Source organism: Mus caroli, unplaced genomic scaffold, assembly GCF_978045245.1.
Source record: "Mus caroli unplaced genomic scaffold, Mus_caroli_1 scaffold_1, whole genome shotgun sequence".
Taxonomy (NCBI): Eukaryota; Metazoa; Chordata; class Mammalia; order Rodentia; family Muridae; genus Mus; species Mus caroli.
The window spans coordinates 31,658,739-31,673,676 of NW_028227256.1; the positions used below are offsets into that span (position 1 = coordinate 31,658,739).

The following is a 14,938-nucleotide window of genomic DNA, read 5'->3' on the forward strand; positions in this document are numbered from 1 at the left end:
ATGTGGATACAAGAACCCATATATGTGGAAGTCAACCTCAAATATCATTTCTAGTCTACTGATCACCTTGTATTTAGAGCCTGGGTTCCTCTCTGAAATCTGGAAGTCACCACTTAAGTCTAGCTGGCCAATAAGAACCAGGGAACTACTTGTCAATGCCTAGTTACCTAGTCTGACACTTCAAACACATGCCATGACACCCAGCTTTGTGTATGTGCTGGGGATTGAACTCAGATCCTCCGGCTTGCACGGAAAGCACGTTCTTGACTGTGCCATCTCCTTGGCCTTAGTAGGTGAAACTGCCATTTGCTCCTTCTTCCCCACCATTAACTTATTGGCTAATAGCAATAACACAGAAAATGAGCAGGAGTATCTAAATTTATATCTGACATAGCAGGAACCAAACCAAAAGTCGTCAGAAGAGACAGAGGTCATCGTCACATATTACAAAAGGGGTCCATCAGTCAAGATGTTACGTTGTAAGTATCTGTACACAGCTGTACACTACCTGCACACACTGGTGCAGTTTCATAAAAACAAACACCGTTGCACACGCATGGACCAGTAGCTCCAGATACAGCCTCCATACTCAACCTCTCATCAATTGATGGGTCATCCAGACAAGAAAGTCAGCCAAGGAGCTTCAGAATTAATCTGTGCCATTGGTCACATGACTTAAGAGACCCGCATGGAATATTCCCTCCAACATCTGCCTTGTGCACATTCTTCTTGACGGCCAATGGAGCTCCCTTGCTGTTAACTGACATGCAACCCTGACACCATAAGCTCCCGAGTACACTTCCGTCTCCTCAAAGTCTTGGCCCGAAAGAGCAGAGCTCTCCTTCTCCTACCTAGCTGGGCATTTACCCAGCTCCAGATGCCATTCATCCCTCCACAGCCACTCATGGAACATGGAGCCTGTGGCCAAAGCCGTGCACAGTCTAGGAATGCTATGGGGTAAGGTGTCATAGCCTCCGCTCAGAAAAGGAATAAACAGGGAATGACCAACTAGTGGAAGCAAGTTCTGGAACGAAATAAATATCATCTTCCCGAGGAAGGATATGCACCATATGTGAAGGTTGAGGAACAAGTTCCATAGCCTGCAGAGAGCAGAGCAAGCCAGTATGTGCAGAAACCCAGAGGCAAGACGAGTAAGGTAGCCACTAGGCTGAGTCAGGACAGGAATGGTGAGGATGGGGTTGGAGTGGGGGTGGCACAGAATCCAGTCCAGCCAGAACGTGTAGGTTTTAGGAGTCATCTAGGGTGTCAAAAGAACCCTTGGGAAAAGTGGTGCAGGAGACCGACCTGATGTGATCTATATTCTCAAGCACCCTCTGGCAACTCTGTGGGAAGCTAGAAGCTCTCTGGAAGCTGCCCTTCCACACACGGTAGAGCAACAGAGAACCAACCAACCTCGACTGTCACTCAGGAGGTACACATGGAGGCAACATGGAGGAAGAGTGTCTCAAGGTGGCAGCAGAGAACTCTCCAGAGGACAACCTAGGAGAACTACAGATGGTAACCGATCCCCCTGCAGACAGACTGAATCCAGGAAGCAGGAAAAGGAGACAACTGCTCTTCTCGAGGTCAGGAAAGAATGAAGACAGGCTCTCTTCTTCTTCTTCTTATGGCAGCTGAATATAAAGGGACCAGGAAGAGTATGAACTCTCCCCACAGCCTAAAATGAGTAAAATAGACTAGGGGAGTGGCTAAGACACCCTCCTAGCTCCATCAAGTGAAATCCGACACTGCAATTAACTTAATGCCCTGGAGGCTGTCAGCTGAGTGTTTAGGGCACAGGGGCTGGGATCTGTGAACATACAGGGTTCCTGGTGATGCAGAGCCAAGTGCACATGCCAATTAGGGATGGAGGTGGCCTCAAGAAATAAGCTCTCCGGATGCAAGGACGAGAGCATGCTCTTCTGCCTTGCCCAGTGTCGTTCTCATCTGAAATGTCTGTAGCAGTCTTGAGCAGAATTACAAGAACACAGAGTACTGTTGCTAGGAGGAAGTGGGAGGGTCAGCTTCTTTCTGTCAAGACTTCCCCTCACACCTCTCGGTGAGGCCAATGCCCCCATCATCTTGCCTCTGATTTTGTAATTCCTTATCGCCATCCTTCAGGTATATTCCAAGAACAAGGCCCTAGAGTGTCTGGGAAAAAGCAACTGACATCCCTCTCAGAAAGGACAAGTAACTCTTGGCTCCGTGTCACCTGACAGCGTCCCCGTTTTTTGTTTGTCACTGAACTTTGATTCCTTGTGGTCAAACTATTTTTTCCGTGACACTATGTTTTAAAGGGTCCGTTCGTTCGTGGCACCAATGAGGTCAAGAGGGCCGCGGTCACCGCTCACCTGTGCACGAGGGCGCACCCAGGCGAGCGCGCCCCCAGGCCAGCGTGGGTGGCTGCGGGGCTGGGGGGCGTCCTAGGTGTTACCTGCGGGGACCCTTTGATTGCATTTGGCGGGGGGGGGGGTGTCTTAGCCCTTGAGGAGCGATCGTCCCTCGCGCTCGCTCGCCCGCTCCGCAGCAGGGCGCATTCTTCTCCCTGATGCCCGCGCGCAGATGGCAGCGGCCGCGGTGAGGACTCAGGGCGGCCCGGGGCCCGCGTCCGCGCCCCAGGTCTGCGTGCGCGCGGGCGAGAGCGCGCCGCCCGGCCGGCGACCCGCAGCGGGGCCCACGCGCTCTGCGCCCTGCCGGGTGGCCGCCCGGCAGTGTCCAGACGGGGTCCCGCGCCCGCACCGGGGGCCCCGCGGCGAGCCCGCTCAGAGGAGCACCGCGATGTCGGGGGACCCGGAGCTACGGCAGTGCGGCGGGGATGCTGCTGGCGACCCCGCCGGCCTGTGGCTGGAGCTCGGAGCTGCTTGCCCCGGGGCGCCGCGCTGCCCCAGCGAGTCCAGTGGCCCTACCAGCGGCGATCTGGGCACAAGCAGCAGCAGCAGCACCGGGGTGTCCCCCGGTTCCGACTCGGACAGCAGCGGCGTGGTGTGCAGTGGCCGCGCTGCGGGCATGCGCGGCGCCCCGTCGCGCTCCCGGAGCCTGGAGAGCCTGCGCTCGGCCTCCGCGGGTAAGGGCACCACCTGCTCTCCCGCGCACCCCCTGGCCTCACCGCAGCCTCCTCTCGCCCTTCGCAGCTTTCCCTCCCATCTCCTGACCTCCCTTCTCCCCCCACCCCCGCTTGCCCTTCTGCCGCCTTTTGCCTAGAGCTTCCCGACCACCTACCTGTCCCTTCTCAGACCAGCTAATTACCAGGGGGCTACTTGTTTGCAACATCCCTGCTGCAGCTACCCAACGGGGTTAAAGTGAGACTGGAAGTTGGTTCCTCTAGACCCCTTCTTGACTGTCTGCAGCCTCTTGTCCCCTTTCTGTGTGGGCAGCCCCCCTCACCCCAACCCCAGGCTGGGGAGTGTGTGTGTCTGAGCCTCAGACGGAGGAGCCCAACCTGGGTGCTCTGCAACAAGAGTGAAGTTTCTCCAGATGGGATTCTCTTTGGTCTCCCTGTACTGTGTGCCCCCTAGTGCTCCCGGTGTACATGAAGAACGGAATTCTGGGTACCGACAGTGAGGAAGAGTTTGGAGTGAGAAAGTCAGGAGCGACTTAATGGGTGGTGATCATCCATGTATCCTTGGCTAATTGTTGGGTTGGTTTCTTTCTATTTCGGTGTTGGTGTTGAAGCGCTCAGCAAAGAGTACTGTGAAGAAAGATCGTGGCTGTTGGGAAATCAAGGAGGGAGTGCGCCCCGTTATTCCTTGTTCTGCAATGCTCTGCCTGAGAATGCCGCTGGCCTCACCGAGGTGCAGGGATGAGACTGAAGTGTGCATCAAAGCCAGGCAGACAGGAGTGAGGGGACCGTGCGGGCAGCAACTCCCCCCACACACACACACACACACTCACCCACCCCACCCACCCCCAGGATGAAGCAAGGACTGTGTTGAGGAGGGGTACAATAAAAGTTGCTCCAGCAGAGCCGTCGGGGCCCCTTGAGACACATGAACCTCCTTCGATAGTAGGTTTGGAAAAGGGAAGGAAATACTTACAGACCTTTGTTTTTAGTATTCCAAAACTCCTATCAGTTCGTTCTCTCTCTCTCTCTCTCTCTCTCTCTCTCTCTCTCTCTCTCTCTCTCAACAGACACATGACATTCAGAAAAGTCTGATACCCCAACTGTTCAGCTGCACGGTTCAATTTCTACTATGATGGCTCTTATCCCTCGATGACTCCCCCTCCCCGAAACTGTTTCTCCTCCTTTTGAGCTTAAATAGAACCTTTTTGAGCACCAAGATAACATCCTCAGAGAGACTTTAATCAATCCGACAAACAGCCCTTTCTCTTGGCTTTACCCCCAAAGCATACCTTGTATTTTGGAGTAGGAAGGTATACTTCCTCTGGCCTCTAGAACTGCAAACCCAGCCCAGACTTTTTTTTTTGTGATGACCCCATGACTTGAACGCCCAGAGCCCCCTTCCCTTTTCTTTCTATGCCAAAATTTGTGTACCAATAAGACAGAATTGGGTAAGCAGAGATGGCAAGGGTGTGTTAGGCAGCTTGAGATCCAAAGACCCCCAAGTCCAGCCCAGGGCACTGGGGCAGGGTGATGAATTCCAGAGACAGTGGTGACCTTTACCTGAAGGTCCAGAGTAGGCACCAGGTAACACACTACACAGGGCTGCCTCTTGAGTGGTTCTGAGCTGTCTTGCAATATATGACCACAGAGTAGAGTGCAACATTAGTCAGGATTGTTTGAGACTCCGAAGCAAATGTCAGATCCCGCACATGGCAGGAGGTATCTGGAAAGTAATTGCTACAACCCAATGAGGCAAGCTAATTATTAATCATATAAATAATTTACAACCTTCACATACATGAGAACTTACATTCATTGCCCTTCATATTATTCCACTTATTTTATTAACTATTAATCCTCAACTTATTACAGGCTTAACACTATGCAAATATAGTTTTAAAAAACATTAGACTGTGAATCTAATAAGAGGAGGTAATCCTCCTTATTTACCAAGAAAGCATGCGAGAACTGCTAATTCATGTCCCCATGTTAATCACATGGCTTTCTTACTTTTACAGGATAGAAGTAATCCATTGGTCTTAGGAAACAAACACCTTGATGCAACTCCAAATAAAAATAATAAATATAGTTTCATCCTCAATTATTATAATCTTTATTCTACTTATACTACCGCTCTTTATTTCTATAACGAATCTAACTAAATATATTAACTTTCCCTTATATACTACATGAATTAAATTTTTATTTATTCTAAGCCTTCTACCCCTGCTATTATTTTTTATTCTAATGCAGAATATATCATTACTAGCTGACACTGAATTGCCATAAATTCTATCAAACTTACAATAAGCTTCAAATTTGACTATTTTTCAATCCTATTTCTATCTGTAGCTTTGTTTGTAAGCTGATCTATTATTACATATTCTAATATATGAATTGTATACATATATTCAGATCCACACATTAATCGATTTATTAACTACCTTATATACAGACAAGACAGCATCCTTGGACAGCATCCAGAGGTGCTGGGGAGGGAAGTTCCAGTCACATCTACATCCTCCCTGCTCCACTCCCATCCTCTGCCCCCTATTCCCTGCTGTGGTGGTCAAACCTTGCCTGACCAGGAATGGGTGCTAAACTTAGAAGGTCCTTCTATGTATGAGGCCGATTTGTGTGAGAATCTGACATCACCAGTGTCTCTCATCTAGATTCCTAGGCAGAACTGCTCCTGATCACAGAGACAGCCACAGAACTCGGTGAATTCATTTTCTTCCCGCCTACAGTGAGTGTCATCCTTGCAGAGAACTGAGAAAACAAGCCCTTGAGTAACTTTAGATTTTCATCTCAGACCAAGTGATCTCGCTGGAGAAAGACTGCTAGGGAGGAGTGCTCACTCCTGTGGAGGGAGGAAGGATTAAGCCCTACAGGGGATTAGAGGAAGACGGTGACTTGCTGCATCTGAGCTGCTTCAGGCCTGGATTGATGTGATGTGCTGTGATGTGTGTGCTGGGTGTGGAGCAGGCTCAGTGGGCACCGTGGAATAGTGTTTTGGCAGCTCACACACTCTCCAGGGTTATGAATTTTTAGCAGTTACAGCAAAACAGAACTTCAAGTCACAGGTCTGTTTGTATGTGTCAAGTGAGAAGGAAAAATACAATATCAGGATGGAGGAGACAGGCAAATCTCTCTCTCTCTCTCTCTCTCTCTCTCTCTCTCTCTGTGTGTGTGTGTGTGTGTGTGCGCGCGCGCACGTTGGTGTGTGTCTGTCTGTCTGTCTTTCATTGGGGTTGCTTACAGGATCATGGGTACAGGGTGATGAGTACCTTGCTAGTGACTATAGCACTGAAAAAAAATGTCTTACATCTTTCTAGCTGCCTACAGTCCCTCAGACAGAGGTTCGTGTTTCCTCCCCTTTCAGTTTTTATATGGAGGGAGGGTAGGAAGACAGCATCATGACTTACCTTGATTAAGACCTGGTTGTCGTTGCTCTCTTAAACTAAGCAGATGAATTCCCATTACCCCCCTACTATAAATAACATTGGCTTGACCTGGTTCCTTCACTATGGCATCCATTTGGTCACTGGTTTTCTATACTATCAAGAGTAGAGAAAAATTCAAATGAATTATAAATGATTTTAAGACTAAAATAAAACGCCTGGTGCTGTATTAGTTACATTTTATGCCTCTGTTACAGTATACTGGATAGAAGCAGCCTAAAGGGTTGTTTGGGTTATCGTGTCAGACAGATGTGCTGGTGGACAGGTACGTTGGAGCCCATGGCAGTGGAGTGTGTGTCTGAGCCTCCTCACACCACAGCTGGCCAGGGAACAAGCAAGCAGGCTGCAAACAGTAGCCAGATAGAACCCTCACAGCTCCACAGCCCCTAGGGAACTACTTCCTCTGGCCATTTTCCACCTCCCCAAAGACTCTATACAATTCAGAATAATTCCACAGGTCACTGACTAAGCCTTGGAGGGACATTGCACGTTCAAGCCACTATGAACCTTTTCTAGTAAACTCTGTGAAGCTCCATGTCTGAGCTTAGAGGTGTCTTTCTAAGCTGGACACTCCCACGAAGCTGGTATGTGTAGCATGCTGTTTTCTGTTCGGTCATATGACTGCAACAAAGCCCATGCTTGAGACTTGAATTTATCTCTTAAGAAAGATGATTGCTAGGAAGGTATTCCTAGCTAATCCTTAGCTGAATTAGTACTGGGACTAGAATACAGCTCAGTGGGTAAAATGCTCACCTAACATGCATGAAGGAAGCCTGGCACCACACCCCAGCACCATAAAAGCTAAGTATACTTAGATTTGAGACAAACCTGGGTTACATAAGGCTAAGTCTCAAAAAACAAAAACAAAAACAAAACACCCACCACATACAACTAGATTATTGCCAAGTGGTTTGGAAAGTCCCCAGAAAGAGCAGCAAGGAGAGTACTAGGGCCTGGGTTTGCAACTGAGGAGCAAGCACAGACAGCATTAGCATTAGATTAGATTAGCATTAGATTAGAGGGTGGACTTTCCACTACCCCCTTTTGCCTCCCTCCCTTCACCACCCCCACTCTCCCACCCACCCCTACCCCCACCATTCCTACCCCTAGCCCTGTAGCTTCCAGAGCTCTCAGCTAATTAGGAAAGGGAATGATGAGAGTAGAGAGTGAAGGGTAAGGATGGATATGCCCGGGACATTGTCTGCGTTCATGAAACCCATCATGATGGACGATTGAGATGCAGTAACAAGTCATCTAAAAATAGTCTGGTCTCCTTGTTAGGAAGGCAACTATTGGAGATACTGATTACAGTGCCCAGGCTGGACCAGCCTGTTTAAGAAGGATGCTCTGTTAAAGACAGGCACCCAAGCAGCTGTAAACCACTAACAGCAGCCTTTATGGCAGGGCACTTTGTTCTTCATCCATGCTGTGTGTGTGTGTATGTGTGTGTGTGTGTGTGTGTGTGTGTGTTGTGATGAGTTTAAGGTTGCTTGCAGGAGTGTGGATGATGAGCCATAACACAATATGAGCATCTTACCAGTGGCTACACCACTGAAGAAAACATCTCTCCTTCCCACAGCTACCATTAACTACATACAGGTTCTTAGAGAGATGTGAGGGCTCGTGAGGGAGGACAGATGTCTTACTAAGCCTGTAATTATATACCCACGAAAATGAGAATAGTCAAGAAGAGTTCTCAAAATCTAGGGTGGGCCTGGTGTGGTAAAGTAAGGACACAATGTATCACATATACAAATGTTTGGTTTCAGTTTCTAAAAGCCAGGTCTAAATGGCTGTTGGTGAATTAAGGATTATTTATCTTTAGCATGAGCTCTTTACGAATTCAGAAACACTGCATTAAAATGTCAGCAGTGTTCCAAATAAAAGCCAGGGTCATCCTTCCTAAATGCACTGGCTTTCTTTGTGTGCATACACAGGGTGGGGTGCCTGTGTAAGCCTGTGTGTACAGGATACATGCCCAGGCCAGAGGACTACTGCTCTCTTTCCTACTCCTTCGAGACAGGGACTCTCACTGAATCTCAAGCTAGGAGGGTGGAGGAAGCTCTAGCAGCTCTTTGTTTCTGCTCTGGCATGATGCTGTGCTGGTTTTTTTTTGTTTTGTTTTGTCTTGTTTTTGGTTTGGTTGGGTTTTGTTTGTTTGTTGTTGGTTTTTTGTTTTTTTTTTTGTCTTGTTTGTTTTTATTTTGTTTTGTTTTAGCATGAGGGCCAGGGAAGGTCTTCCTGCTTGCACAGCAAATGCCCTTACACACTGAGCCATCCCCTCCACAGCCTCTCATTTGTTTTGTTTTGTTTTTTAATTCTCACTCAGCTCCATCCTGCTTGCAGCCATCATTTTCCCCCTAGGACTCTCCAGCCCCTGGCTTAGTTAGAAGCCTGCACCTGAATATACCTAGCAGGATCCTTTTGGGCTCTGAGCCCATCTTCTTGCCAAAAAATAAACATTCGGGCTGGCAGCCGAAGCATCGGAATGAGACAAACAACAGCAACAAAACTGTACTATAAAACTATGAACTGTGTATGAAAGATGGCAAGGTGGGCTGGGGAGCAGGGCGCGGGGGGTGGGGGTGGAGGAAGGTATAGGGGACTTTCGGGATAGCATTTGAAATGTAAATGAAGAAAATATCTAATAAAAATGGTTTTTGAATAAAAAAAGAAAGAAAGAAAGATGGCAGGTGGCTGTAAGGACTCATTAGACCTCCAAAGTCCTTCATTGGCTTGTAGATTTGACCCTTTGACCTCTGAACTTGCTTGGGAAGGTTTGGGAGCTTTTAGGATGTGGAACCTTGCTGGAAGTATGACATTGGAGGGGGTGGGTTGGGATAAGCTTTGAGGTTTTATAGTCTTATTCCAGTTCCTGTTCTTCCCCCCTCCCCTCTCATTCCTGTGTGTGGTCAGCCAACTTCTCACCCTGCTGCCTGGATGTCGCTATGGTGAATTCTATCTGGAACTGTAATCAAACAAATGAAACAAACAAACAAACCCAAAACATTTTCTTTCTTATTGTTGCTTTGGTCAGAGTATTTTTCTATAATAACTAATATGGTGATAATTTTAAAAAATAAGGCTCTATCATGACTATGTGAGCACACACACGGTCAGAACACACCAAGGTAATGTGAGGGACGGCCATAGATTTCACGAGGATGGAGTGAGGCAGAGCAGCCATTTGCCACTGTATCTGTAGGGAGATGATGGGAAGTCAGTGCTGTAGCCCACTGATGGGTCAAAAGCTAGATTCGAGCTTGAAGAGGCCAAGCTGAGACCCCACCAGCATTTTGTGCATCAGTGACATGAGGATTGAAGACACCATTCTTTTATTTGACGCAACACAGAGCAGCACCAGGGCTCTGGCAAGTGACATCACGCAGGGACAGCTAGGCACCTCCGTGTCACCAGGCAACACACAGGGTTGTATAGTTTCTGAAATATTGCTGTCACTTTACCCCTGTGGCTTCAGCCCAGGAAAAGCTAAGCGCTTCTTAGTGTCTGGTGTCTCTTCTCTAGCCGTCTACCAGTAGTAGCACACCACACACGCTTCAGTGTTTGTTTTCTGTACAGGTGAAAGAAGAAATGTTTTACACAGCTTTCCATAGGTCTTCTGGGAAGTCTCAGAGATACAGGTACAGGTGCAAAGGTTGTCGTTTACTCCATTGTTGTTATCAAGAGCTGTTATGTCTGAATGCTGACTGAGATGAGATCAAGAGCGACCAAGAGGAATGCTTGACTCTGTGTGTGTGTGAGATTGTGTATATCAGTATGTGCACCTCTGCACATGCAGAGGCTGAGGAAGACATCAGGCATCCTGTTCTTGTACTCTGCCTGATTCCCCTGAGACAGGATCTCTCAATGTACCCATAGCTAGGCTGGTAGCCAATGAAACGCCTTAACCCTCCTGTCTCTGCCACCCAGGGTACTGGTAAGTTAGTCTTATGCACAGTGTTTTCTGTGAGTGCTTCAGGGATTCAAACTTGTATCTTCATGCTTACACGGCAACCACAGTTACTTACCAAGACATCACCTGTTTGCCTACTTAACCAGCTTGGTGACAAAGTATTTTAAATAGAAATGATTGCAAAGGATCTCAACTCTTTCCTCAGTGGGGGACTTTTAGGGTTACTTTGTTTGTTTGTTTGTTTGTTTTAATTATAAAGAGCATAACGAGATAACATAAAAGTCAGTGATGACTGTGACCCACAGACGTTCTGGTGTGTGAATTATTAGAGTAACACAATTGACCACAGCTTGTTAGGAACAGAAGAATCTGCCTTATCAGAGTGGAAGCCAAATGCTTTCACTTTTAGCCAGTACAGTATTTCATATTAAGTGTAGTATTTATTAAATAAAGTATATTTATTAATTAAATATGATTTAATTTTATTTTATAAATATTTAATGAATAATATTAAAGTATTTTATTAGTTTTTTTTGGAAAACATTATTTAAAAACTCCTTAAGCTGCCAGTAATGGTAAAGCCCCGGAATCCCAGCACTTAGGAGGCTGAAGGAAGATGATGATACCAAGTTCAAGAGCAACCTGGGTGGCAATAGTGACAGCCTGTCTAAATAAATGAATGATGAATAAATACTCTTCAGGCCGTAGGCAGCTAAGAGCATAACAAATAATTCCCTTAAGAGAGATCTACAGCTTTCATCTTTCTACAGATGTCATGGTACATCTAAAACTTAAAAAAAAACAACAACAAAAAAAAAAAAAACGGAAAAACAAGTATTAACCAGCTTAACATACAACCTGTCTGTAACACTCAGACAGTGGCGAGTGTGTGGGAAAAAACATGGTTAGTAATTAGCAGCTCGGGATTTTATCTTTGAAATGACCATGGCATCAGTTCAGTATCCATTAGTTAGCACAGAGCTCTAATTTACCTGAAAATTGTGGGAATTATCTCCCAAGTTGTCTCTCTACCTCACAGTGGGAGATTAGCCAGGGTGGCGATTAGGTCTGATTAAACATAAATGTTCATTTTATAATCGTAAGCATTAACTCTATCTAGCTTGTTCCATCAGAAAGCCCACATAACTTTAAGAATGACGTATGCACACAGAATAAAAAAACGTATAAATATGTTCATCATTAATAAACCAGAAAAGAGGTGCCTGCACAAACATAAAGACCTGATTTCAAATTCCCAGTAAAAGTCAGGCGTAGGGGCACATACTTGTAACCCCACCACTGGAAGCAGGGAGAGCCTTAGGGTTTCTACTGCCATTGTGGAACACCATGAGCAGAGCAGCTTGGGAAGGAAAGGGTTTATTTGGCTTAAACTTCCACATCACAATTCATCATTGAAGGAAGTCAGGACAGGAACTCAAACATGGCAGGAACCTGGAGGCAGGAGCTGATGCAGAGGCCATGGAGGGTGCTGCTTACTGGCTTGCTCCCCATGGTTTACTCAGTCTGTTTTCCTATAGAACCCAGGACCACCAGCCCAGGGATGACACCACCTATCATAGCCCCTTCCCCATTAGTCACTAATTAAGAAGATGCCCTCCAGGCTTTCCTACAGCTGGCTCTTATGGGGGCATTTTCTCAACTGAGATTCCCTTCTCTTCGATGGCCCTAGCTTGGGCCAAATTGATATAAAACCATCTCACACACTCCCTAAAGTTTGCTTGCCAGAGACTCTAGCCATTTGGGAAACAGATTCAGTGAGAGGCCTTATCGAGAAAAGGAAGGTAAAGAAAGAGTAACCGTGGAAGAGACCAACCATTAACCTCAGGCCTCCATGTGCACACAAACATGTACAGACATGCACAGACACTACATACACACATACACACAAACTTCTTTAAAACGACAAGATATAGCAGCATCTATTAAACTGAAAATTAAGCTAGTCTTATTTATCAACGTTTTAAGTAAACCTTGTGACCATGACACATTAAAAATCTCAAGTTATTTCTTGCAAGATTTTCTCAGGTTTTTTGTTTTGTTTTGTTTTGTTTTTGTTTCCCCTGCTTAATCATTTGAGGTTCTATATCTTTAATTCCTGGTAATTTTAGGAATAGTCATTTTGCCTGAGTGCTTGTTTTTAATCTCTGTATCCCTTGGATCAGTGTGGGGGATTTGGTAAAAAATGTGGCAACAGTATCTGGAGTTAGGAAATTGCTCCATGCAGCACTCTGAGAGGAAGAAGCCTTTCTGACTTGCAGATGTGTAAACACACAGTCACACAGAGGAAGCTTGTAGCTCCACTAACGTTACAACTGCAGTCCCACTACAAACACAGAAAACTCACCCATCTGGATGTCCTTTCCTGGTAGGCGTGAGATTACTCATTGATTTTTTTCACTCTAGACACACAGAAGCAACTCAACCTGGATTCTCTGTATTTTTCTCTGGATTTTTCATGATCCTCCTGTCTCTACCCCTCTAGTTTCTTTACTGCAGGCAACTTCTGCAAAGCTCTAGGAGTACTGTCTATCTGGGAGGGGTCATGCCATTGAAGAAAACATGCTTTCTCTCGCTCCTCAGCTCTCAAATGCCAGTAACTCGACTGCCATGTCAAACGCCAGTCAGCCAGGCATGGGACTTGCTTTCCATCTCCTCCACTCCATATTGGGAATTTTTATTTTCTTCCGTGAGCTTATGAAGGCTTTGTGTGTGTTGTCATAGTCACGATGGATTCGTATGTGCAGTTTCCCTGTTATGTTCAGAAATCATTGTTTTACTGAACTCATCTGCCACATCTGGCTATTTAAATCTCTCTACCCACTCTTCTGCGAAGATTCCTAAGCCTTGGGAGGAGAGATGTGAAATAAATGTCCCATTTAAGATCTAACATCCCAGAGTCTCCTCTTTTGTACACATTGGCCAGATGTGGGTCTCTGAGTTAACAGCCAGCTGCAAGGAGCTTCTCTGATGAGGATTGAAAGATGTACTGACCTAAGGGTGGAGTAATAAGTCATTAGGAATCATTTTAATACTATGTCCATTTAGTACATTAATAATAGTAGACTCTTCCCCTAGGGTCTATGACCTGTCTAGCTGTGGGTTCTTGACTCTATTAATGGTGTCAGGTATGGGTTGAATCTCATCATGGAGTGAGTCTTAAGTACAATCAGAAAGTATTGTTAATTCACATACTGTCCATGCCGTTATTACATCAGTGGGCATCTCTAGCCAGGCCAATCATTGTTTATAGCTCATAGTGTTCACAGCTGGGCAAGACCGATGACTACTTTCCTCCTCCAGTAGCATGACTGCATCTACCAGCATCATGAAAGCTAGCCAGTAGAGCGGAAGCTTCCAGGTCAGTACCCATTTGGCTTCCATGTTACGACTCAACCATGTGAAGTCTTTAGTCTTATTGTCAAGTTCTGGAGGGTAACCAAAAGCAATGTTTGGGAGTCTGTAGGACTTGTCTTAGTCACTGTTCTATTGCTGTGAAGAGACACCATGACCACAGCAACACTTATAAAGTAAAGCATTTAATTAATTTAATCCAGAGGTTCGGTCCATTATCATCATGGCAGGGAGTGTGGTGGCAAACATGACAAGCATGGTCTTGGAGAAGTCGCTGAGAGCTACATCCTGATCTGCAGGCCGAGAGAAAGAGCCTGGGCAAGGCATGGGCTTTTGAAATTTCAAAGTCCACCGCCAGTGACACACCTCCTTCAAGAAGGTCACACCTACTTCAACAAGGCCACACCTTATAATCTGTCTAAATCTTTCATGTAGTGCCACTTCCTAGGGACTAGCTATTCAAATATATAAGCTTTGGGGCGGGACACTCTTATTCAAACTACCACAGAACCCCACTGGCCAACAACTAAAAAGAATGATGTAACCCATTTGTTAGCATGTGGTATCTAGTTTGAGGGTATTTACCCTCCTTATAGGTTAACTCCCCATGCATACATCCCGGTGTGTGTGTGTGTGTGTGTGTGTGTGTGTGTGTGTGTGTGTGTGTGTGTGAAGCTTCAACAGTAGTATGTTTCCATATGGAAGCAACCTTTTTCCTTTGTTGATTTTCTGTTTATAATCACGGATGTCTTTTGTGGGGGTGTCCTATGAAGATATGTTTGAGTGTACATGTTTCTGCAGGCACACGTGGAGGCCAGAGGTTGATATCAGGTGTTTCTTCTATCTCTTGCTACCTTATTGAGACAGTTTCTCACTGAACCCAGGCCTTATGAATTCAGCGAGGCTGACTGACCTGTGAGCCCCAGGGAACCTCCTGTCTCCTCAACCACTGAGGTTGCAAGAACATGCTGCCTGGCTTGGTTTGTGGATGCTAGGGATCTGAATTTCAGTTCTCATGCTTGTGCCCCAAGCAGTTTACCCATGGAGCCATCTTCCCAGCCCCAGTTTGGCCGACCTCTTTCTCACCTTTGTTGTTTTCTGTCTCCCTCCTTCTTTGGGTTCATTTGCTAG

The 14,938-nt window shown here is 46.3% G+C and overlaps 1 protein-coding gene across 3 annotated transcripts in view; it reads left to right on the forward strand.

Annotated features, from left to right (window-relative positions):
- Nucleotides 1–14,938, forward strand: part of Arhgef4 (Rho guanine nucleotide exchange factor 4) — a 138,113-nt gene that overhangs the window by 74,324 nt on the left and 48,851 nt on the right. The window contains exon 1 of one of the 3 annotated variants that reach the window (XM_029475179.2): nt 2,680–3,064. The exons of the other annotated variants lie outside the window; for them this stretch is intronic. Coding sequence (XP_029331039.1) covers nt 2,779–3,064 — 286 coding nt within the window. The 5' untranslated portion in view covers nt 2,680–2,778. Of the gene's footprint in view, nt 1–2,679; nt 3,065–14,938 lie in introns of those variants that run through there. 3 annotated transcript variants of the gene reach the window in all.